Below are 26,725 nucleotides of genomic sequence, written 5' to 3' on the forward strand. Positions count from 1 at the left end.
GGTTTCGTTGAGAAAGTTCTTACCTATACCTACTAACTCCAGAGTATTTCCTACTCTTTCCTGTATCAACTTTAGAGTTTGTGGTCTGATATTAAGATCCTTGATCCATTTTGAGTTAATCTTGGTATAGGGTGGTATACATGGATCTAGTCTCAGTTTGGAGACTGGTTTGCAGACTGCTAACCAGTTTTCCCAGCAGTTTTTGTTGAAGAGGCTGCTATTTCTCCATTGTATATTTTTAGCTCCTTTGTCAAAGACAAGTTGGTTATAGTTGTGTGGATTCATATCTGGGTCCTCTGTTCTGTTCCACTGGTCTTCATGTCTGTTTTTGTGCCAGTATGTGGTGGGTATTTTCAAGATAGGGTCTCACAACTGTGTGTCTGGGCTGGCTTCAAACAGCGTTCCTCCTGATCTCTGCTTCCTGAGTAGTTAGGCTTACAGGTGTGAGTCACTGGCGCCCGGCCTATATGTGCTTTTTCAGTATATTTAAATACAACATGTTTAAAAGTTTTCAAAATGGGTATTTACCAGAATCACCTGGAGCAAAGCACTAGTCCAGGCTCCCAGTGGGCACAGGTAAGACAGATGCTACATAAAATTTTATAAAATTTGAAGGAGGCCATTGTTTGGGACTAGTTCCCTGAATTAGGCCCCAGCAGACCAGACTAGACCAGCATGGTGTCACTCATGCTAGGAACCAGTTTTCAAAAAAAAAAAAAACCCCAAGAGATTCATAGCAACCAATCCGAAGTGGCCACCTTACCTAGGCAGGCATGATAAGGAAGTCCCCTCTGTCTTAAATCTACAAGGAAAGTAACTTGGAAAACATTTGCTTTTTGTTCTGTTTCTGCTTTGCTCAGCCCTTTCTGTCTAAAAAGCCAGCCTCCTCTGCTTGACTCTTCGGAGCACTCATTCTCTTTGATAGAAAGAATTGTGAATTCTAGAATTGTGAACAAAAGCCCATTAAGAGCGCCAATGTAAATTTGCTGTAATTTTGTCTTTCACCACAGGTAAGTGGCAGAAGTTTGTTAACTGCTCTCTTAAGAGCAATCCTTCAGTGGGCCCTCTCTCCTTTCTGCCATCTTTTTATCCTTTGCTCCTCATCTGGGTAACTTTACATAGCATATTTTTTTAATTGCTTTTTTCTCCCCCATTCCCTAGCCAGTAAGGAAGCAGACGCATATAATTAGATGTGGCTACAGTCAATCCTAAAAGTAGGAAACAGAGATGCCCAATGGTGGTAGAGGGGTGCAATGCATAGTGATGCTTTAGGTACCTGAAAATGAGAAACTGATTTATCTCAATTACAATCAGAGTACCGCTGGTGTAATTTGAATCATGGTAATTAAGGAAAATTAAATAAAGCCTAAAGGTATTTTTATACTGTGGGAAAAAATAAATGATAGGTTAAATAAATGCACAGTATTAGATAATCTGAGTTTTAACTCCTCCTCATTGTTATTTATCCCTGTCATTATTTTAAGGTTTATTGTCAGGCACTGAGCTCCCTGTGTTATATGCCATTTTGCACCCTAGCAGGTGGGTTCCATTATTAATACCTTTTTACTGGAAGCTTAGCTAGGTTTCAGCACTCTTCTATGGTCACAAGAGAATAAACGACTCAAGTCATGTTCAAACCAGGCTGGAGACCACGGCCTGGCCGTTGAAACGCTACAATCTTGCTCAAAGGCTTTAGACTTAACAAGTCCCCCTAAACATGGGGGAGGAGTGCTGAGGGTTGATTCTAGGGGTTAGGTGTCAGGTAGGAGCCTACCAAGTGCACCTGCTCTTGGTGCATCTATCAGGCCCCTCCCAGGTGCAGCACCTGAATCAGCATAAGTGTCATATACATCCACCTGGCTATCTGTTTCCATCCATCATCAGCTTTCAACCATCTCTCATCTCCCTCTCAAATCTGGCTCCTATCCTGCTCCCACATCCTCCTTCTTCCTTACAAACATGGCTGTCTCTCCTTCAAAATATTCCATTTGCCCTGCCAGCCAACCCCCCGTTGGTCACCTGGGCCTTCTTTACAGACATGGTTCTACGTACCTCTTCCCATGGCAACACACTTCTTCTACAAACCAGCAGTGAAGAACCATCACAAATGAATTATTTTAGTTTTTGGCTCTGCACTATTTCTATTTTTCACTTTTTAAGTTTTTTTTGTGGCACTGGGGATTAAACCCAGGGCCTCCCACATGCTAGGCAAGTGTTCTACTATTTGAGCCATGCCTCAGTCATTTCTGTTTGTATTTTGTTTTTGAGACAGGGTCTTACTAACTTTGGCCAGGCTGGCCTCAAAGTTGAGGTCTTCCTGCCTCTGTTTTTCAAGTAGCCGGGGGTACAGGCATGCACCACCATGCCTGGCCAGTATGCAGTATCTTTCTTTTTTGGGGGGCGGTGCTGGCATTTGAACTCGGAGCCTCAAACTTGCTAGCAGGCGCTCTACCACTTGAGCCACTCTGCCAGCCCATGCACTATCTTTAAGCATCAGAAAATAGCCATGTGAAAAAAATGGTCATGTGACTAGAGCCTGGAATGTCGAGTATTTGAAGGCTGGAGAGTCAGGAGTTGCTCTGGAATAAAGACAGATCCAAAGTGAAGAGAGAAACAGCAGCTCTACAGGCTCAGCTCATCAGAGGGAGAAGATGGCGCACCGAAGTGGAAATGCACGTGGAGGCTCAGGACCTAGATTGGCGGATGGGTGATTGTGTTTTGCCTCACGTGGGAGCAGTGTTCCTATTAAGTATCTTAGAGTAACTTCAGGCACACACTCTTGTGTACAACAGACAGTCCAGAGGTTTCCTGGGGTGGTCTGACTTCCTCCACGAGCTCTGCGTGTCACTTCCACACATTGATGGTGTAAAAGCCTTCACTAAACACTAAAATGGATGTTGATTTGTGCAACAAAAATATTGTCAGTGCACAAATCATATCACAATCCACATCCACCTGGGGCCCTTAACTGCAGAGGTCCAGAGTTTTGAAATAAGGATACCAAGTAACAGCGCATCCAAACAGATACAGCTTGTACATGTACACCTTACCAACTACTGTGTGCTTCACCTAACCACGTGTTAACTATGTGACTGACTGAATAAACTGCGACAGTTCCCCATCTATTTTCAGAAACTGAGAGTAATATAGATAATTCTTACAGGAAGTAAGTAGTCTGTCTATTGTGGGTACTCAAACAGTGTCCATCTGATGAATAAGAAACAAGGCTTTAAAAACAAAAGCCTCTCATGTGATTTGGTTAAATTTCTTGGAATTCCAACCCTGAAGCAAAATAAAGTTTCAACCAACCAAAAGAGGCAGGGGCTACCTGGACAGTATTGACTAGAAAGAAGAAAAGCTGGAAGATGCTAGCACAACTTCCTGTTTACTGAGACACACAAATTGATAATGACCTCAAGGTCAAGCTATTCCACTTGCAAACTGCAATGCGATGAGGTTGTGTATATTAAAATAAAGAATGTACGTGAGGACCCGCCTCTTCATGGGCAGTTTTTCAAAGGGAAGGAGTGTGAAAACACTCTGGCAGCATTCGATAATTAATTCCTGCTAAATATGGAAAAACACAGGCCAAATTACTCCATTCCTGTACCCAGAACAGTGGGGAGCCCCAAGGACACATCTGATTGCCTCTGTCCTTATGCCATTGATTTCAGCGCAGTAAAATCTCAACCGGAAGTTACTTTCTCATGCAGCTAACGTCATGTTTGCCATTGATCTGCAGGACAGGCAGAGGCGCCCAGCAGAGGGTCAGGTAGGAGTGGGGGTGGAGGGGTCATTTCTTAGTAATGCAGGTGTACCAAAATGATGGGATGCCCCTCAGAAACTTATTGGGCCAGGGACACATTAAAAGATTTCCTTTTGTCATACTTTCATGGGGGTCTAGCTCCAAGGGGTGAAATGTGTAATTTGGGGAAGATTTTTTTTTTCCTCCTTCTTAAATCTAAACCATGTCGTGATCATGTTGCTACCCAGAACTGAAAGAGACAGCGTGATGGTGACAGAGACAGCATGAGAACAGGAGCGACTATGCTCATAGACGAGATTTTCGTAAGTGACTTTTCAAGAGATTCTATGAATTTGCCAGGCATGGGGTACGCACCGCACCTGTCATCCCAGTTACTGCGGAAACAGAGGTAGGAGGATTCCAGGTGAAAGTGTGACCCTAAGAGAGAAAGGACTGAGGCAAGTATGAGACCCCAGGTTCGATCTTCAATCCTCAGTACTGCCCAGAGGGAGGGAGGGAGAGAGAGACAGATGTTATATGAATTTCTGCAGCAGCAGTCTGTGCCGTGACAGTGTCCCCATGCCTTTCCACCTGCTACAAATGCACTGTCCCAGGTCAGCAGATTCGTTTGAAGACAGCACAGAGCACTGGAGACAGCCACCCTTCAAGAGTTTTCCCCACATGGGGGGATCTGATCCTTCCCACCCCCCTTTCAGGGGTTCAGGTGCCCTGTGAGCGGTTACATTTGTAATTCCATGACAAAGGAAGCTAGGGCAGTGGTCAGGCAGAGCTAGAAAACCTCTCTGCAGCTCCACTTCCCTCAGAATGAGTCAACCACGGGTGGGGCCTGTGCTTTGGCTACTGTGGTTGATGTTTGCAGAACAGATTCCTGGAGACTGTCACCGGGGTGAAGCAGAGCAGGGAAGGCTGGGGTTAAGGAGGCCCACTGAGCTCTCTGTTGTCTGTTTCTCTCTCTCTCTGAGGAAGGAGTGGCATAGAATCCTAACTCAGCCAGTGTAACTCTTGCATTCCCTCCTCCCTCCTCTCTCTTTCAGGGACAGTGTTTTTACACCACTACCTCTTAAAGATGACAAAGGTCCCTAAAGTAGGCACGCCAACTCCCCCCAACCCTCAGAACTCCTGCCTCTGCTCAAGAAAAGAACTGCTTTTCTAATCAAAAGTACATTAACTCTGACCCCTGCTCTCTGGGCATCTGTGTTTGCAGCACCATTGTCCAGGCCCTAAACAGACCCAGGTGAGTGATTTATCCCCACTTTGCTTTGTGGAACAGAGGACAAAAGCAGCTCAGCTTGGATTGTGGCCCAGCACAACCCCCCTGGCTGAGTCCCAGTTCTTCTGAAAGGAGGACTGCTACTGCAAACCCCTTCCAACACAAAGGGGCACATGCATCTTGTTGATGCAGACAGAAAAAGGACTTTTTTTTTTTTCCCAAAAGAAAATACTTTGAAGGAATGGCTCTCTGCACCCCCCCACCCCGCCACACACCAAGTGTCCTGTAGACAGCACGTGGGGAAAACCGAAGGGTGATTTTTGCCTCAGTGTGATTTTTGTCATTTGGAATGGCAGATTTAGGCTGTAGCTTCTCTCTGTCATTTGTAACTTACTTTCTGGGTGGGCTTCTTTATATGAATTTAATGAAACAAAGAATTTTAAGCTATAGAACGTTTGCCTTGGGTTGGTGAGATCCTTCCAACTTCTCATCATCTCTGTATTGTTTTCATAAACCCCTCCCCTTACAGAACAGATCCGCTACTTTTAACAAGGTGTCATGTCACTTTTGTGCAGGGTCAGTTATTGCATAAGAATTTCTCCTAAGTATTAAATCTTCATTCTAACTAACCTCTGGTGAGCTACAATGTGGAGGAACCTTGGAAACACACTAAGTAGAGTGAGCAAAGCACAAAAGGCCAAATGCTGCCTGATTCCGCTTACCTGAGGGACCAGGAATGGGTGAGTTTGCAGAGACAGGAAGCAGACTGGAGGTTGGGGGTGGGGAGAAGCATGGTGGAGGGAGTTACTGTTTAATGGGTTCAGCATTTCTGTTGGGGATGATGAAAAGTTCTGGAAATGAACAATGGTGATGATTGCACGATATTGAGTGTACTTCATGCTGCTCAATTGTGGTTAAATTATTAAGTTATGTCTAGTTTGCCATCATAAAAAAAGCATTTAAAAAGTTAATTAAAGAGAGTGCCTGTCTAGCAAGCATGAGTCCCTGAGTTCAACCCTCCGTACCACCAAAAAAACAAAAAAGAAAGTGAACTATAAACTCTCCTTGTTTTTGAAGTCACACATCAACCAACATATCTGAGCTGCCACAGCTAACATTTCCTGCAATCCAGGCCTAGTAGAAAGGATTTTACTTATGCTCTGGCCCATAATTCACAAGTAAATTCACCAGGGTTACTTTGCAGCCATTCTACATGGCCTTCCATTAGTTGTTAGAGGAAGGGGCTCTTTTCTCTGACTCCTTGGGGTTGTCATAGCCTCCTCATCCCACCCCCTCTATTTGGTGTAGGCTAGGAAACCAAATAATTGAGCTTATTTTAAACGTGTAGTGTAAATAGGCTCTCAGTGAGAGCTTGGGCCTCTTCGTGAGTAAAGACACAGGGTTTACTGTTTGGTGTTTGAAATATCTATTTTGGCAGCTCAAAGGAGGCACTTATTTCCTGGCCGCATTCTTGAGAGCTGAGGCTGGTGGGGACGTGATCGCCAGTCATCTGTAGATTGAGGCCTTCTGAATTAGACTCATTTATAGCAGAGGAGGCTGAGGTCAGACTGGTTATTTGTCCCTAGGCACACAGCTGACTGTCAGCATGGAACTGGAGTCCAGACCAGAGCTCTGTCCATTTAAATCAACACCAGCTCAACTCAGTCCAAATCAAAAGTCTGAAAAAAATAATTCATTCCACCATGGCAGCCTTTCTTTATATTAGGAATGAATTCCAACTACATGTAGGTATGCCTGAGCACTAAAAACTGCACCAAGCTATAACATGGCCTTTTTAAATTATAAAGTTAAAACAATTTTCTTATATAATACCTCAACATACATTAGCAAGCAGCACAATATTATGATACTCTAAAACCCATCAGAAATTATTGGCCATTTCCAAATAATGCCAATTATATAAATAATAATTAGGCAAAAATAATGCCTCTCATTTGAGTGTTTACACATGCCTAGCTCTGTGCAAAGCACTTTACATGGAAGATCTTATTTAATTTTCACAGCAATCCTCTTATTCCCACTTTACATGTTAAAAACTCCCAAAGCTTAGAATTCTTAGTAACTTGTCCCAGATCAAATGGCAAAGCCATCGGAGATTTTCAAACCCGTGCTTTTTATTGTTTCGTTACATTCCACAGGGATGAGAAAGGTAATTTGTGCTGTCTTTAAAAGTCTGTTGTTTGCTTTATAACAAAGGAAAAACCGTCCTGCTGGGCAGTGGATCTCAGCGTTGAATGCCTGGTGGGATCTGGGGAGCTTTAAGGAAACTATCCCAGCCCCATAGACGGGATTCCAGCAGCCCAGAGTAAAGCTTAGGGCCGGGCTCTGGGAGCTCCCAGCAGTCTCTGCCTCAGAAAAATCCCCAAGCAGATTTCTCAAATGATAGCCTTTAATTACTCAAATAATGCCCCTTTGAACCTGTTTATGAGGGCTTAATAGCCCAGGAATAAATCTAGTTGATGACCAGTTAATTGTTTCTCATAAGAGATCACTATTATGTTTTATTAATTCCTATTTTTAAAGTAGGAATTTTCTCCATTGTGGACTTTTTTACCCAAAGTCAGCTTTGAACATTCTAGATAATAATTTTGAACATGAGTAAATTTACATATTCTGTCACTAATCCTCTTGTCTTTTTTCTGTTTCATACAGGACCTGGGACCAGAAGTAGCTCTTACATCAGAACAGAGGTGGACAAAATACGTTCCTGAAGTAACCACTGGTCTGTCAATGATCACATTTAGACAAACCCAGAAAAGATCTGTCCTTGCAGGAGAGTGGGAGAGAATTTCTCCCCCTGCAAGAGGCTACCTATACTGGAATTAGGGGGAGAGGGCAAGTTCCAGATTGCTTTAGATTTATCCCAAGAAAGAAACAACGTTAATTGTTGCAGATTCCGCCCCTCCTCTCCCTTTCAGCTCAGCTCTGGTTTTGTCTGTACAATGGGGACACTAGAGGAAGATGGAGTGACAAGCTTTTCATTTCACTTGTGCCCATACTCCATTTCATCTTTGTCAATGGCTGAGACATATAGAACCGGGCAAGAAAAGTAATGTTCCTAGAAAATTTCATTCACAAGTATTTATGAAACCCATCTTAATTAGCTTAAGAGGCACCTGATAAAAGGCTTTTCATTTTTTCCAGGGTGTAGGGTACATCCTGGCACTGCTAATACTTAGCTGCGGGTCTGGAGCTTCAGCAGCTGTCACCTGTCAAGGGTTTTTGCTGGGTCAGGTCCATGCTAAGCATGCAACAGGCCTTAATTTACCTAATCCACAGGTGCCCTAGGAGGTGCACAATGTCTCCCCCATTTTAAGATAAAGAAAGCACAAGTTTCAGAGTAATTGTCCAAAGTCAAAGGTAGCAAGTGACAGACAGAGCTAGGATTTGTCCCCAGATGGAGCAATCACCGACTCTCTGGATCTCTGTTCCCTCATTATAAAACTGACAGCTGCAAATATTTATAGCTAAGTGTTCGGCAAATATTTACTGGTGCCTATTAAGTGCCAGATATAGTGCTGAGTGGTAGGAATAGAAAACCTGCATATAAAAATTCATAAAGTATAAAACATATATAAACCCTCCTTGCTCTTTCAGAATGGAGAGTGAGACCTAACTGAACTATTTTCCATTCTAAAATTTGGTGTGATTCTTTAAAAAAAGAAAAAAATCCCATGCGATTAGAAGCAACCTAAGTTTGCATCAACAGATAAATGGATAAACACAATGTGGTATTTACACACCATGGAATATTACCTAGCCTGTAAAAAGGAAGGAAAATTGACCTACCATGGATGAGCCTTGAAGACATTGCTCAGTGAAACAAGCCAGACACAGTTACTATATGATTGCTCTTATGTGGGGCACCCAGAGCAGTCAAATTTGGACTGACAGGAAGTAGAATGGTGGTGTCTGAGGCTGAAGGAAGGGAATGTTGTTATTGTTCAATGGTTGAGTTGCAATGATACTCTTAAACTACACACCTAACAGCAGGCAAAATGGCAACTTCTGCATATTTCATCATTTAAAAGTGATTTTTAAAACCCTATGCAAGATGCTGAATAGAATAATGTCACTCCTCTTAAGTGGCAACATAATTTTCAAGAACAGGTCAAACTGAAAACAGAAATGACCAGCGAACTACTAAATGACAAGTCACTCACTAGGCAAGTTGCCTTTTCCTTCTCTTGGTGTTAGGGTGCAGAGCTGCTTGGACACTCCCACCACGTCTAGGTTTGTCCCATGACCTGGGTAAATGCTCCTCTGCCATCGATGTCACAAGGTGCAAAGAACACCTTTTCTTTGGAAGACATTTCTGGCCACAGGAAACTTCTCCCAGTTGCAGGTTGGCTTGTTTAGAACATAATTTCCTGAATTCTATAATTTTCTGCCCACTCGGTATAATTGAATATTCAAGAAGGCACACATCCAAAAACAGCAGGATTCTTCTAACCCAACTGAAAGGACCTGTTTTAGCAAATCTTCAATAGAATTTTGCCCCCAGGCAGTCTTTGAAACTTATTAGCAGCTCTTTAGCCAACAGTAATCATGGCTATTCAGTTGCTGCAGTTAACTGAAGTTTTTGTAATGCCTTTTTGTTCAAAGTCAAAACTTTGCCTTAAAAAGCAAAGTCTTATAGTATGGGAAGGGACCTTTTATTTGCAGGCATTTATAAAGTGCCTAATCATGCAAATAAAATGCACAGTTATTTGATGAATACACAGCGCCCATCAAAGGACACTTAGACTGCCCAGTGCTGAGTTTGCAAGTACAGGTGCAAAGTATTCTACTTTTAACATCAAAAACATGCTGGTATATTAAGTCTCCTTGGTGTGCCAAGAATTTCATAGACAGCAAATGTTATAAATGTTATAACATGTTATAAATGTTATAAATGTTATAAATGTTTGCACAAGAGTATTTGACCAACTTAGGCAAATCCTTGAGTAAAAGAACAATTTCTTATAAGTACTTATATTTATTAGTGACAAGGTTAATTTTCATAAATGAGTCAACTTGAAATACGTTTTGTAAACTTGGTGGGACTAGGGTTTGAACTCAGGGCTTTTCACTTGCAAAGCAGGTGTTCTATCACCGTAGTTTCACCTCCAGTCTATTTTGCTCTGGTTATTTTGGAGATGGGGTCTCCTGAACTATTTGTCTCAGCTGGCCTCCAACAGCAATCCTCCTGATCTCAGCCTTCCAAGTAGTTAGGGTTATAGGCCTGAGCCATAGGTGCCTAGCACACTTGAAATACTTTTAAGTTAATAGTTTTCTTATAAGATGGAAATAAGGAATGCCTTAAGGATACCCATGGTAGTCTTTATTAGTCTTATTCAACATTAATGGCAAAGGTATTCTTGAATCTTCTAGTTTGAAAAGACGGGATGGTCAGACCTCTTTGTCATGAGTCCTGATACTCTAGTGAATAAGTTCAGACAGTTATGATACAACATTTGTACAGAAAACATGATTTGTTACCAAACAATGCTAGGGAACAATTTGAACTCCACTCAGATTTCTGAATTTTTCCTTTGCTTATGCGAGATTTCATCCGCAAGACACACTAGGCACATGCAAAAATTGCACCCAGTTTCAGAGAGCAGTATAGGAACCCAGAAATGCAGCTACCACTCACCAGCAGCTCCTCCCTCCCTGAGTGGTCAGGAGCCACACCGTGCTCTCCAACTCACAACTCTCCACCAGTCAGGAGCCCTCCTGCTCACAGGCCACAGTCCTGTCGAGCCTCCACTCTAATTTTTCTTGCTTTCCTCTTAGTCTATCTTGTATTTTCTTCTCTGTTTTCTTTCTCTTATGTTTCTTATCTCTTGCCTCCCTTTATTCTTTTCTTCTCACACAGAGTGGTGGGTGTGGGAACCTGGTGGCCTCTGCAAGCAACTTCAGATGTTTTTTTTTAAGGCAAAATGTCATATTTACTATAGTATGCATGTATTTCTTACCACTTAATGTGTAAAACTGTGCCTCCATCTTCATTAGATTCCTATCTATTTTTATGGGTCACTGATAAGGTTTTGAGTGCTGTGCTCAGTACCTCATTTTTCCATAAGCCCTATTTCCCCACAAGTGATTTTGTACAGTGAGTGACTTTAGGGAACACATATGTCATGTTACAACAGAACCAATGGTAGCACTTTGAGACTCAGATTTTTTTGGGGGTATTAGACATTTGATAGAGAAGTAAAAGCAATCCATATCTATAATCAATTGTAAAATCATGCCCCCAGGATTCAAAGCCTGACTCAGAACCACCAACGCCCTGGGTAGCCCTAGACTGATCTCAACTACTCATCAAGAAGCAAGTCAGGATTATCAGGAACTCAAGGGTGACCTTTTCATCATCTGGGATTTAGTATTTCTTAGGGAGACTCCAGAATCTTATTACATCTATAATTTATTTTTCCAATTGCTGATTATCATATTATTGCCACCAAGTTCTTAGTAATTTGAAAACCATACCCTGGTAAAGGTTAGCAGTGCAAGTAAACTATTCCATCAGTGGTAAATTTATTTTCTAAAAGGTCACCACTGAAAAGATGAAAGTTGACCTGACTTTCTTATGGAAATGCATACACAGTGATGCTGGTTGATTTGAGGGGTGGGCAAGGCTTAACAATACACTGAAACAATTTTAACATTGGTCCTTGCTACTGTCTCAGAAAGTGCCCATACATCTCACTGTGGTGTCTCGCAGTAGCCACAGAAATGTGTTTAAAAGGGCAGACCAGTAGAGAGGAAGGCGTTCAACTTTCTTATAAACTTTATCAATGTGGTACAAACCTTGAAGCTTCCAAAGATAGATTTATTAAGCATTTAATGGTTGACAGCATTTATTAGTTCATTCTTCTCCTTGATTTTCTTCCACTCACCAGGTTTCCAGATAAGCATGATCTCAGCCCATAGGGTGTCAAATCATTTCAAAGAATCTTCCTGCAGATTAGGTGCAGAACAAGTAGAAACCCAAAAGTAGGGAGGTGGAATGATGGAAGGAAGGGGAGAGAAAAGGGGTGATGGAGACATATAAGAAGGCACAGAGAGTAGTAAGAAGATACAATGGTTCTGAATCTGCTCAAATCCCTAAAGGAAGTACTCATTTAAAACCTTCCATGGAGCGGGGCACTAGTGGCTCATGCCTGCAATCCTAGCTGCTTGGGAAGCTGAGATTAGGAGGATCACAATTCAAGGCCAGTTCTTGGGACACCCCTCCCATCTCCAAAGTAACCAGAGCAAAATGGACTGAGGTGTGGTTCAAGTGGTAGAGCATCTGCTTTACAAGTGCAAAGCCTGGAGTTCAAATCCCAGTCCTACCAAAAAACAAAAACAAAAACAAAACAAAACCATTCTATGGGGTTATTTAGTGGAGAGTAACTGAAATCTCAGTGGGTAAGCATTATCAAAATATTCCTTGCTTTGTTCCTTATTTATTGGTTTTATTTGGAGGGATGAAGTGGAGGATGCAATGGTATAGGTTTTCTAATGGGAATGTCTCAATATGCAATGCATGGTAGACTGCCAGATGTTCACAAAAACATTACGTACCTTCTTTGGGCACACAGCTGGACAGACTACATCTCCCAGCTTCCCTTAGAGTTCAGTGTGACCACATGACAAAATTGTCATCAATTAGGACTGGGGGGGCTCAAGTGAAGTCCTCATTTAAAACCCCAGTACTGTGGAAAAGAGAGTGAGAGAGAGAGAGAGAGAGAGATTTTCTCATCAACGGTTTGAAGAAAGAACATGTGTCACTTGTATGTCGATGAGAACCCTTCCTCCCCATGTGGCTGCATGTCTCCTTTCCCTGCAAGGCTAAGATGATGAAGACCTCAGCAACCATGGAAGCCACACGTTGAAGCGGGCAGAGCCTTGTCAGCTTGGCTCCCTGAATGACCACGTGGAGTCATTCACAAAGGACTGTCACAGGAAGAAGAAAGGGGCTGTGTTGACTAAGCCACTAGATTTGGGAGTCTACTTGTTACTGCGGCTTAGCCCACGCTTGCTAATATACTTTGTGTTCCAAATCTTTAGAGTAGCAGTTTTCAACCAGAAGCCATTTTGTGGCCTCCATCCCCCTGCCCGAGGGGGAAGTGGGCAATGTCTAGAGGCATTTTGGGTTGCTTCAAGTGGGGATGGTGGTTGTTGGATTAGCATTAGTGGGTAGAGGCCAGGTTTGCTGCTAAAGATTCTGCAACGCACATGACTTCCCCCACAACCAAGGATGACCTGTTCCAAAATGTCCATGGTGCCTCTGGAGCCTGCTGGACAGAGCCTGGGAGGAGAGCCAGAGGCACTGAATCTGGTTCAGAGAGATTCGTGGGAACAGGGCAGCACAGCAGTAAAAGGAGCGGCCTTTAGACCAAGATCTGAATTCCAGTCTCAGTTCTACCACTCGCCATTTATGTGACCTTGACCAAGTTACTTTACTCTCCGCGTATCCAATATTCTCATGCTAAAACAGGAACTGCGATCCCTCCCCACGATGGGATTATGAGGATACAGTGCTGCATCCGAATCCAGTGCTTGGTGTGTGGTAAGTACTCAAATATTAGTTGCTGCTAATGTTATTTTTTCAGTGCTTTTGTTGTTACTGAAATTGTAGTTCTAGAAACTTTAGAAGTGGTAGCTAAATAATATGCTTACTGCAGTTGGGATTCTATTGAGGTGACAAGAATGGTTATAAAATTTTAGGTGTCACAAGATACTCACTGCCTACCATGCTCCCAGGAGAATCAAACCAAGGTAGCCACTGAAAATGATTTTCCTAAGTTTGACTCAAGCTCGGACTCCTAAGATTTGGAGCAGATAACCTCAGCTAGCATTGGTCATGAGCACACATGAACCCACGCCTACAGCCAACAGCTACTTCAGCTGAGCAACCTGCAAACCTCAGCTTGCTCTGCCATTTCCAAATGCTGTCCACCTGAACTGTTTTCATTGGTCATTAGCAATCAGTCAGAAGGCATTTCTACAATATTCCAGTGGGCAAACCATTAGGAAGGGAATATGAGAAGCCAGTTCCTTGCCTGTCCCCTGGCATCAGTTGGAAGGGAGTAGAACAGAGGACCGCTCAGCATTGCTCTGTGTTGTGACCTTCTAAGTTTGTGCTGCTGTTGGTGAAGTGGTGAGAGATGAGAGTGAGGCGTGTTGGGGAAGAAGGGATCCTAATAAAAATGACAACAAAAGCAATAATGAAAGGCGATGAAAGAATAAACCATCCTATGCCCAGTGATGAGATGTACCACTCAAGGAATAACTTCTACAAAAGCAGGAAACCATAACGTTTGCTTCTAAATTATCAAAGCTTTCAAATGGTTTTAAGAAAGATTTCACTCACCCATTATGATAAAAGCTCTCAGAGGACAAAATAGACACATTCACATAAAAGTACCCAAATGCCACGTAAAAGAAAAGACGCATTCAATTATGTCAAGTGGTACAGCGCAAGTCCTTAATGAAATCCACCCATGTAACAAGTCCTCATTAAAAACAATTTCTGTCAAGTTTTACACTCTAGTGTGGAACACAATTTTTTTTAACCTTATTAGTCAAAAAAACTTTCATCTAAATGAGCCTCATAAAAACATCAGCATGATAAAACGCTATTTAAACTGGTGAGAGAGGACCAAGTGAGGACACAGCAGAGAAAGGACAATAAAATCTGTGACAATCTCCCCTCCTGACAGTCTTCCCTCTCCTAGCCTGACCTTTCTCTTTTTGGAAGAAGTGGGGGTCAGATGGCTGGTCCAGGGAATAGCCCCGCCCATCATCCCCCACCCAGTCATTGGAATTTGGCTATGAGGAAAGTGGCACACATACTGCCCTTCCCACACCCATGATTCTGTCTCCCACAGGATCAATGGGAACCACCCCGGATCTCAGCAGTGTTGTCCTGAAGGGAAGGGTGCCCAGAACAAAAGCCAACTCAGATTCCACCTGTCTCAGTCAGACACCACACAAGACCCAGAGCTGAGCGCTGAGAACGAGTGTGTTGTGAGCTTGCTGCACAGACTCTCCAGGCCCTTTCAATCTGCACAAACTGGGAGAAGGCCTGCTCCCCAAGTGCAGGACAGGTGTCCTCCCCACTACTGTGGTGCCACCAAAACTCAGAGGAGCCTCTTTTCAAGCTATGGCAGCCAGCCAGAACAGCTTTCCAGGGTCTCAAGACTAGATGTCCACCTACCCAGATACCTCCACACAGTCACTCAATACGAAAAGCAGCGGGGGGTGGGGGAGTGGGGATGGGGAGGGTGGAGGTCACCATTTGAATCCTCCTTCAGTCCCAGCTTGTAGTAATGCTGAATTCGCTTCCAGCAGAGACATGCTGAAACTCCGGCAATTGAAATTTTGGACATCAAGACTGTAACACACTTTGTAGATAATGGGGCTTGAAAAGAATTTTAGGCCTCTAGTATATGATAGAAAAACTAAAAGTACAGCTTATTATTTTATCCACTTTTCCCACTAAATATACATGTCTTCCACATCCCAAAAGATGTCTTAATTTATTGTGTCAGAGTTCAAAGATGCCATTTTTAGTGGGAATGTAACTTCCAGTTCTACAGCATTATTTAACATTATGGACTATCTTAAAACTTCACTGAAAGGGTGAAAGAGGTCATGGACTCTGTCTGAGACCCAATCTTAGGAAGCCGCTCAAAGACTCTTTTACAGATCATTTAGAAGATTAAAGAAACCCACCCTGCCAGGAGAGCCCTTGCTCAGTCAATGGGAGTCCCATTAAACATGAAAGAGACCCTTAAGGTCTGCTCTCGGAAGAATTTCCATCTCCCCAGGTGTCACTGCCTATCTTACTTCTAACTGCTTTCTTAGCTATCACCTCATTTCATCAGTGAGTGCTCCTAGGAGTCAATGTATAAATATGGAAATAACAGCCCTATTATTCCTGTGGGTATGGGTGACAGTCAAGATCTTACCCACCCCACAATGTCAAGTGCACAAAAAAAATTACCTAGGCCATTGGGACCATTTGGCAAAGGAGCAGAGGAGAGAATAGAGTAGCCATGGCAGGGGGACAGGGATCCAGAGATAAGGGTCTGGGGAGGAAGGCAAGCAATGAAGAGAGATAGGAATGAGAACATCATTTTTAAATTAAATTATCTGAAAACATTAGGGATTAATTTCTGAATCCCCAATTGGCAAGGCCAAGAAAAAAGTCTATATATTTGGGATTATTTTAAGACACTGTCTCCACATATGGGAAAGAAAACACATGACTTTCTTTGCATGTGTAACCAACACCTTGGAGTCCCACTGCCTCACTACGGTTAGAAAGAACTCTTCTCAGAAATAAGCTACTCTGATATATGGGTCCATGTTGATTATGTCAAATCATGCTAAAACAGTGTGTATATCAATGCTCTTTCACAAAATGTTAGTTTACAATTCCTAAAAATGAAATCTAAACCTGAGCTCAGGTTTATATGGCACATAGATAAAATGTGCCACTTACGGTGAAATTAATTAAACTGGGAATGTTATTGACTGATGTCAGTTAACTGAGATTAAATAAAGCAACGTGTACGAAGACAAAAATTGTACTACTGCAGAAAGGAAAATGACTTATTAGTTATGCCTAAATAATAACACTGGTTTTTTTCTCCCAGAAATAATTTTTGCTTAGAAAAAGCCAACTAAGGGAAATCTGTCCTGTAGGTATGGTAATAACTTATTGTATAGGTTGTAAACAAGCAGTCCTTTTTCCAAGTTAAAAGTCTTCCTTTGGAAAATGGGTGATATTTGAGAATTCACTTAGAGAATTATGAAAACAAATTAGAAACAGATCAAGCAAAATAGATTTCAGAGGAACTGATATACACAAGTCTTTGTTGGGTAAAGTTGGGAGATGGTGGGAAAATAATTGGTTACTCTTCATAAAGAACTTGATAAAATGGGTGGAACTATTCTATTAGACCATTCTATTAAATTTTGACCTCCCTCCCTTTCACCTTCTCCCCCTCTCCCTCCCTCCACTTCCATCCTACCTTAACTTTATTGTTGTGGGAATGAAACCCAGGGCCTCACACATGCTAGCTAGCATGCGCTCTAGCACTGAGATACACCACCAGCTCCTAAGTTTTGATCCTGGGATGTCACATAATGATAGGAGGTCTAAAAACACTCCAAAGTTTACTTTCTTTCTTTTAATGGGCATGTAAAAAAGTGAATGAGGTACCATGGGACATTTCAGTACAAGCATACAGTGTGGAATGTTCAAATCAGGAAAGGCATATCTCCTCAAACATTTATCATTTCTTTATAGTGAAAACACTCAAAAATCCCTTCTTCTAGATTCTTAAATACAGTGTGTTTTCATCATCTGTGGTCAGATTTCAAAGTTTTCCAGGTGGGGCACGTAACACAGCATTCTAGTGACTTCTGGAACAAAGGAAATCTACTTCTTACCTGGTACCCCCTCTACATTTGGCCTCTTCTTCCCCTACAGTCCTCCGCCCCACATACTCCTCTACCTCCCTCTGTCTAGGTTCTGCCTCAGTTTCAGTGGATTTGTTAGAAATAATCCAATTTCATTCAAAACAATAAAATCAGAATTACCAATTAAAACCTTTTTCCCCTAATTAAATTTCTGCTGTTGGGAACTGGCTAACCTGATTATTTTGGGAAAAGATGTTTGGTAAAGCATGGTGACCACTCTCAACCAGCAAATTCAGAGGTGCTGGCGAATTCTGTTTATTAATTGCCTACCAGGTACCAGGCACTGCTGTATGTAGTTTCAGGTGCTATTTAATCTAATTCTAAGAATCTTTTGAGGCAGGTACTATTTTTAGTCTCATCTCAGAGTTGATATGTGACACAAATTTGTAGATTAAAACCGGCATCAGCAGACTATGGTCCTTGGGCTAAGCAGGGGCCTACAGATTTGCTGGAATTCCAGGTTTATTGGTTTATAGTGTCCATTGCTGTTTTGGGGTTACTGTGGCTGAACTGGGGACTATGACCCTGAGGCCTAGAAGGCCTACACTGTTTACTATCTGACCCTATATAGAAAATCTCAGCAACCCTAGTGCAATCCATGGCTAACTCATGATCCAGAAACATGGTGAGAACATTTGGACAGCTTCAACTAGCACATATACTGAAAAGTCCTTAGGGGGAAAAAAAAATCTGTTTTCTTTCATTAAGAAAGAAACCGTATTTCTTAGGTTTCAGACCTTATTTCTTCTCTTCCAAGGTTTATCAACCAGCATCAGGAGGAAAAAAAAGAGTCTTCAAGGAATACTGTTCAGTAACTAAAAAAGTTCCTCTCTTAGTAAGGTGAGCTTTCATTAGATGGAAAAGTTTCTAAGAAAATAGCATATACAAAAGACAGCCTTAATAACCACAAGTTTCCTGAGAAGTAAAATTTTTGGCTGCTTCACAGGTATTTCTTCTCAAGTACAAATGACATCATTGCTGCAATTTTTAAACATTGGCTTATTTTTTTCTACATTTGGTACCACAGATTGTTTTGGTTGAGCATCAATTGACTTTTCTATTTTTACTGGAAAGTTATGTCATGACTATTTTTAGGAGACAGTGTCTGGTTCTGTCACTTATGGAACTCAATACATGGTCATGTTTAGGATTTTTGAAAGCTGTAAGAATACATGTCTTTGGAGGAGAATGTGCTCATCAGCAAATGTTCTGTATTATGAAACACATCTTAGATTGAAAGTCTAAAACAGCCTAAGTCTAAAACAGTTACTAACAAGTGAATAAATTCAGTATCATACTAGGAAGCAAAATGAGTATATCTTTATAACATATAGATTTGCTCCTGACATAATACTATTCTTAACCATAAATTGAGAAAGAGCTCCACTGCTCATTCTGGCTTTATCCTCAAAAGCCTACTTAGAAATCAAAATCAAATTAATAACTAAATTTCCAGAAGATGTGAGCTGGAACCTGAGCTACACTCAATTCCCATAAAATAATTTATGCACATAATTAATAAATTACAATAATTTATGCAAAAACAATTTATGATAAATTGTTTGCATAAAAGTGATTAGAAAAAGAAATACTGAAGTTGAGACAAAAAAAAACCCATGGTTTTTCTTCTACCTCTCACTCCCTTCACTCAAACTTCAGTCAATACAGGCTGAGCACAGAACAGTGACTCTAGGCTTGTTCGGGCATTAGAGTCACTGGGGTGTCTTCGCCAGTTCCACTGTGCAGGCCACACTCCAGGTCAGTGGACTTAGTTTCTGAGATGGGCAGGTTATCAGTAGTTTAGAAATTCCTGGACACCAGTAGACAACTGTGATTATAGTAAAAACAGCTGATGGGTTCAGTTGGCTACACCTGACTATTCAGATGAATTGGTGACACTTATTCACCAGGAAGCTTGCAGTTCTACCCCATCCTCATCAGCTCTGCCATCTTGAAAGCACTCTGAGACTTCTGCTGTGGGTTTATTAACACAACATACAGGTACCTGCATGGTATCATCATTCTTGCTCCTGATACATGATTAATTAGGGCAAATAAAAAGAGATGTTAACTCAGCAAGCATGGCCCTAGGTTTTGCTCAACTGCTCTATTTTGCAAGCCTAGGTCTCCTGCTTGATGAATTTGAAAAAGCAAAGGTTGCCTTACCTCCACGATGCTTTTTAAATCTTGTACGTAAGTCCTTTCGGTCTCCAGAATTTCCTGCACAACTCTATCCACATAGAGGAGCTTGGGACTGGTGGCCAAGTCCTCGGTTGTTTTGGGAGTGCCACTCACATCCACTCTCCATGGAGCCCTGGACTGCTGCTCAGTGCCCTCATCCATGGTCTGTGGTCCAGTAGGGTTGTCCCTCTGCAGCTCACTGTTGGAAAAAGGCCGGGCTGGAACCAGCTCCAGTTTGATGGCCCCTGCTTCCTTATCCTGGTGAAACAAGCCCAAGTGGCTATTTGAAACCAAGGTCATTCTGCTGCCGAAGGAACCATGACTGTCCCTGGAAGAGGCTGAGGATGAGGTGGAGCCAAAGCTGACAGGTCGGTCACTGTCAGAGAGCTCCATGGTCTTCAGTTCTAGGGATCGGGAACTTTTGTCTGTGGTCTTGGGATCAGGAACTTTGGTTATAGCTGACGGCACTTCAGGATGTAACCGGTGCCCATCTACATGTGTTGCAGAAAATAAATAAAGAGGACACAATCAGCAAGGTGAGCGAGAATTTCATCAAACAGAAAATTAAAGGAGGTCAAAACCCAGCCCAACTGTGTTCAGTCAGTAACAAACAGGCGGCAGGTTATTTATAGAAGGAAAGGTAGACTGAGGTACACAATGAAGGGGAGTCTGCTGGAATGCAGAATCTTAGGCTCTGCCCCAGACCTGCTGACCTTGAATCTGCACCTCTAACAAATCCCAATGGGACCAGTAAACACATTCAAATTTAAGGAGCACAACATCTGGTGACAGTCTCCAAGTGTGACCACCTGGAGTGACTCACGTATGCAGATTAGTCCAGATTTACTAAATTAAGGACCAGGCAATCAGGACAGGAGGAACCTGTTACAATAACAAGCACCACAGTGGTTCTTATGAACTTGAAAAGGAGCTTGCGCGGTTCTCATGGAATTTTGAGAAAACTTGCTCTAGATTGTAAGTCTTCCCCCTAATTCGACAGTGTCTTAAGTAAGGCTCCTGGGAACACACTGCGCTTCCCTTGTACCCAGCATTAAACTGAGGGTAGCAGGGACGATAATTTTCTAATATTGGGCACAAAATAAAAATAGTAAAACCAACCCCACTTGAAAGGTACCATCTCACCTCAGCATTTCTCTAAATCTCTTCTTAAAAATGGACATGCCATTTGTGGGATTTTGATTATAACATTCTAGAAGTCAAGCTATGAAATGGCAGTGTAACTATATAATAAATATGGGAACTAAATTATGAGAAAAATCAGGAACGGGTTACTAACACTTATAAGAGCATAAAGTAAGGCTATTCACCAAGTCAAAAGGTCATTCAATACCCATGGCACTTGAAAATTATTCTGGGTCCAAAAAGGCCCTACATGAGAATTAAATTTTCAGAAGTTATTTTTTTGACACACTCAAAGCTCCAAACTTCACTTGTGAGGCAGGATCAACATTTTCCCCCTTAATAACGAGATGCCAGGTTTACAGAACAATAGGCCTCGGGGTAAAGAATGTGATTAACGACCATTTGGTTAGGCGACCTTACTACCAAAATCTACGATTAAGGGTTTTGTTAGAAAAATGAAGAAGTGAAACATGTTTGGAAGGTTAAATTATGACAAAAACAGTTATAAGAATATAGATTAATGATCATTTTTCAATAGGAATATGAACTTGTTTTGACTCTATAATAAAGATTAAACAGCTGGCACCAATATTTTTAGAATCTAAAGAACCCAAAAAGTGTGTCAACATACTGACTTTTTCTATATTCTCTTCATGGCAAATATTTGGGCAAATTTATAAAGCAACTAGTAAGATTATGACTATACAATAAAGGAACTCACCCTGGCTTAACAAGAAGGAATGGTAGGAGGTGAGCATGACTACTGCCACATGGTGTAAGTTTCCTGCAAGTTCTTTAAGCTTTCGCCATATTCTGTTTGTGCAATAACACTATGGCCTATAAACATGGATTGGTTAGTAGTTAAAATGCACTTGACCTAAAAAGCTTGATTCAACTTGAGTGTGGCAAAAATCCAAAGAAGCAGTCATGCTTGCAGTAGAGCACATTTGCCTACTCAGGACTGGAGTTAAGAAAGTCCTGGGTACATCAAAATAGGAGCAGGTGCAACCAGTGACAGTGACCGAAACAGTGACCTTGAGGTTGAGCTCACTGTAAGGATTGGCTATTACCTTGGGAAGAAGATGGGGCTTCTTTAAGGTCCCAAGGGTCTAATGAGGCTGTGATTCAGGACCAAACATAAGCTGGATATACTCAATACAAAAGGCCAGGGCATCTGGAGGACTGGATCAAACAACCCAACCCTACAGGTTTGGATATGCTGGTCTATAGAGCAAGTTCTAACTTCCTAACTAGGCAAGAATCAATCTTTTCTGGTCTAGAAACTGTATTTAACACAGTTACCTAACACTTGGCGCTGTATTGTTATCAGGGCTATGAAAATGAATACAACAGACAGACCATTTCTTATTTCTTTTCTCTATGTTCACTCTAAGGTAACCAATGCTTGGCCTGAGGGCTTAAAGAGGAATAACAAAGTGTTTAGAGGAGTCCATGTTGGGTGGCTGGGGATGGTAGTATTTTAAAAATACTTTCAAATGTGGGAAAAAGTAGGATATGAAACTCAGGTCACTGGGGTCCTCTCATGGACAAATCTTAAATAGCAATGTGAATTGGGCACTGTTCCTTCCCTGTGCTTGAGGCCACCAGAACCAGCGGAATCTGTCAGGTTGCCAATTGGGCACTTTCTCAAAGAGAATATTGCAGATATTTGGTATGCGTAGCATTTAGCCAAGTTTACTGCCCCAAACTGAATACCCTCCAAGATTACCAATGACAGAAGTAAGACATTTAAAGTCAGGTCATATAATAGCATGTAATACGAAACTACATTTGCTAATGGATCACAATTTTAAGTGACTCATTGCTTGGAAGGTAATTATAGTTTTCTCATATAAGGAAATGTACCTCATAAAAACTGTCTAGTCTTGTTCTCACCTCCCTCAAAATAATTTAAGATTTCCACCCTGTCTGGATACAACTAACTCACCAGTTATTAATATCTATCTCTAGAGTTGTGCCACTTTGTACAGTAGCCACTGGCCACATATGGCTATCAGGGACTTGAAATGTGGCCAGTCCACATTGAGAAGGGCTGTCAGTGTGATATACACACTGGATTTCAATATCTTAATGTGAAACAAAAATTATAAAATACCCCATTGATTATTCTTACGTTAATTACATGTTGGAATAATATTTTGGGATACTGGGTTAAATATCTTCTTAAAATTATTTTCACCAGTATCATTTTACTTTTATTATTATATGTGGCTACTAGAAAACTAAAAATTACGTATGTGGTTCCTATCTATTTTAGTTGGGCAATGCTGATATAGAGTTGTTCTAGGTAAATTATATTCTTTAAGATGTAAATTTACCTCCTTATCAATCTTTGTTCACAGAATAGAGTGCAGAGAGGCATACAACTTAGTTTGTCCTTTCTAACAATGCTATTTGTTAACATAAATATGATGGTGAATTAGAAGAAATAGTGTGGGACAGAATTGCTGGCGAGTAGGAATTCTGATTTTCCATGATGAGCTAAACCCCCATGAAGACTTTGGAATAAGAAAGCTTTTTCTTCTGCCTTGAGTGAAACGTTAACATTTGTGTGATTTGCTTCTTTCTTTAATTTCTCTCTCTTCCCAAATCCCACACAGAGGGCTAAGAATAGAATAATTTCTGAGAGCTTCTTGTCCAAGCATGGCTAATGGCCCACCTCAGGTGGATCATTTGAAACAAACCCTGAAACAAGCTGGTTCTACCCAACTAGGTCATGGTCAATCTGTTCTTTGGTAGGCCTGGAGATGGTGGAGGTGGAAGTACCTAAGCAGGGTCTTGAAGGCTCAGTGATTCTTAGAACTAGAAGTATCAGTTAGCCTGAAAGCTACCAGCATTTACTTCTTGTGCCATTCTCAATAAAAGGACAGGCTTTCGTGCATTTTACTTCAGACAAGCCCCTGTGTGGCTTTGGAGCAAAAGAGCTCTAATTCCCTGGCTTCTCTTTGCTTGCTCTCCAAACTCCCTTTATTTTAATTGTTCTCCTTTGGAATGTCACTGCCAGAATCGAAAGCAACACTTCTTGGCTCTAACTTGCTTCTCTGGCTGACTTAGGTTTGATGTGTAACTTCCTTTCCATGGCTTTGTGTGCCCAGGTTTACACCTGCAAGGGGGACTTGATGGTTCCACAGTCTACAAGTCCCTGGTCACAACTCCTGAGGAGAACCTTCCAAGGCAAGGCAGAAACTCTTCTCTCTGTGAGGGGGTAGAGGAAAGACGAGAATGTCCAAATTCTGTGTGTTGCGATTGTTGGCATCAACTGCTAGTCTGTGTTCCTTGGCAGAACAACCACGGAAATCCAGAGAATGTGTTGTGCTCAATAGCAATGAATAACTAAAACGATGTCCTTCCTTATTATACCATCTGTGAATTGCTCAAAGACCAAAGACGGGAAAGCAACAGAGAGGATACAGTGTAAGCAAGAATTTACTGTATCAGCCAGCAAAGTTCATTTAATATAGAGCTAGTCTTTGCCAGAACCTCAAAATTGTAAAGAACTGACTTCATGATTTAAAAAAAATTAAGAGTCAAAGTTAAGAAATACACATTTTTATATTTCAAAAACAAAACCAACTATTGGAGAAGTGTCTTTTTCTTCCACCTACTTCTGAGATGGTGGCTAACTCAATAGTTAAAAGCCATCAGAAAACAACACGGATTTTACTTCTTGGTTTTTAAACATAACTTGATTTTTTTAAAGGCAGGATCAGGACTGGCATTCTGGCTGCTCTTTAATGTTCAGCGTATTCAGATCAGGAACATGATTCTCACCTGTTGCTTTTTGGTGATGAAGCGGGAAATCGTGCTACCTCCTATAATAATAAGTTAATAATAAATTCTTGGTTTTAACCAATGTGCTATAATTGTAAAAGCTGTTAACCTTAGGGGATCCCAGATCAAGGGCCTATGGGAACTCTGCACTATTTTTCTGACTTTTCTATAAATTTAAATTAGTCCTCCAGGTGAAGTGGTTCTGCCTGTAATTCCAGCTACTTATGAGGCAGATATCAGGAGGTTCAAGGGAGCAGGAGTGGGATGGGGTATGGTGTGGTGGGGGTAGAGATCTCATATCGACAAATAAACTGGGCTTGGTGATGCATGCCTGTGGTCTCAGCTAGGAGGGAGGTATGGGTAGGAAGATCATGGCCCAAGGTTGGCACAGAACAAAAACTTGAGACCCTACCTGAAAAATTACAGCACAAAAAGGGCTGGGAGCATGGCTCAAGTGGTAGAGTGCCTGCCTAGGAAGCACGAGGCCCTAAGTTCAAACTCCAGTACTGAAAAAAAAATGCAAAATAAGTAGTTCAAAACTTTTTAAATTTTTTATTTGCTTTGAGATATGATTGACACGCAAAATTTGTGCGTAGTGCGTGCAACTTGGTGAGTTTGGAGGTAAGTACACACCCGAGAGCCATCACCACACTCCATGCCATCAGTGTATCACTTCGTTACTTTGAAAGAAAATCCACTCTCTTAGCAAGCTTTCAGATTCATGTACAGTATTGTTAATGGCAGGCACTGTGCTGTGCAGTAGATCTCTGGGACTTATTCATCTTGCCAAACTGAAAAATCTGTATTTTTGATTGACACCACTCTGCCTTCTCCCTCTCCATAGTCCTCAACAACTGCCATTCTCCATTCTCTTCTCGTAGGAGTTCGACTGGCTTAGGTTCCACATGTAAGTAGTATCATCTAGCTTTTGTCCTGCTGTGTCTGGCTTATTTCACTTAGCATAATGCCACCTGGACTCATCAATGTTGTCACAAGTGACAGGATTTCCATTTTTGGCTGAATAATAGTCCATTTTATGTATGAACCACATTTTCTTATATCTAAACGCAAAAGAATGAAAATGGACCCTTGCCACCCACCATACACAAGAATAAACCCAAAACAAACCCTTAAATGTAAGACCTGAAACCATAAAAATTCTAGAAGAAAACATGGGGGAAAAGTCTTGATAGTGACATGGCAATGATTTCTTGACTATGACACCAAAAGCACAAGCAACAAAAGCAACAATCGACATACTGGACTACAAACCCCAAGGCTTCTGCACGCATAGAAATGATGGACAAAGTGAAAAAAGCAGTCTATGGAATGAATAGGAGAAAATATTTACAAGCCTTATCTTTGATAAAGGCTTAATATCCAAAACATATAAAGAATTTAACAACTCTAACAAAAAAACCAAGTAATTCAATTCAAGAACAGGTAGAGGAGCAAAATAGATATTTGTCCATGGATGACATAGGGCTAGCCAGCAGGTATATGAAAAGGAGTTTAACATTACTAAAAGAAAGGAAATTGCATTACCATTTAAGACTCAGTACAGCAAGTATATGTACAAGAAGATGGAGAATAAAAAAGATATTTTGCCAAATGCTTTTGTTCAAACAAGGTGAGGGGATGACAGAGGAACAAAGACTCCTCTAAGTGATAAAAGTCTCACCTTACATACTCAAGGCTATGATATTTGCAAATGGGACGTTTGGGAGGTGAGCAGGTCATTAGGGCTCCATGAGATTAGTGCATTTCTATAGGAGGCCAAAGGAAGACTGCTTCCCATTCCTGCTCTGCAAGGACACCCAGAAGTTTCCATCCAGGAAGAACAGGACTCACCAGACTCCAAACCTGCTGGAGCCTTGATCCTGGACTTCCCAACATTTAGGATTATGAGCAATAAATTTCTGTTGTTTCTAAGTTATCCAGTCTAAGGTATTTTGTTATAGTAGCAATAATGTACTGGGATAAAAACCAGTGGAAACTAGGGTGCAATTGCTACTTCAGTTGAACAGGGATTTCTGAAGTAGATGGCTAATATGGCTAATGTGTTAGGTAAACTGTCTTAGCTAGGTGGTGTCTGCCCCCAGTGTGGTTTAAAAGGGGTGGGGGGGGGCGGAAGGGGATTCCTA

The 26,725-nt window shown here is 41.5% G+C and overlaps 1 protein-coding gene across 13 annotated transcripts in view; it reads right to left on the reverse strand.

Annotated features, from left to right (window-relative positions):
* Plekhg1 (pleckstrin homology and RhoGEF domain containing G1) overlaps positions 1-26,725 on the reverse strand; it is a 200,321-nt gene that overhangs the window by 53,934 nt on the left and 119,662 nt on the right. For all 13 annotated transcript variants that reach the window (XM_074072328.1, XM_074072332.1, XM_074072330.1 and 10 more), the window contains one exon: positions 19,632-20,137. In XM_074072328.1, the coding sequence (XP_073928429.1) occupies positions 19,632-20,137 (506 nt within the window). The remainder of the gene's footprint in view (positions 1-19,631; positions 20,138-26,725) is intronic.

This window comes from Castor canadensis, chromosome 1 (genome assembly GCF_047511655.1).
Source record: "Castor canadensis chromosome 1, mCasCan1.hap1v2, whole genome shotgun sequence".
NCBI classification, from domain to species: domain Eukaryota; kingdom Metazoa; phylum Chordata; class Mammalia; order Rodentia; family Castoridae; genus Castor; species Castor canadensis.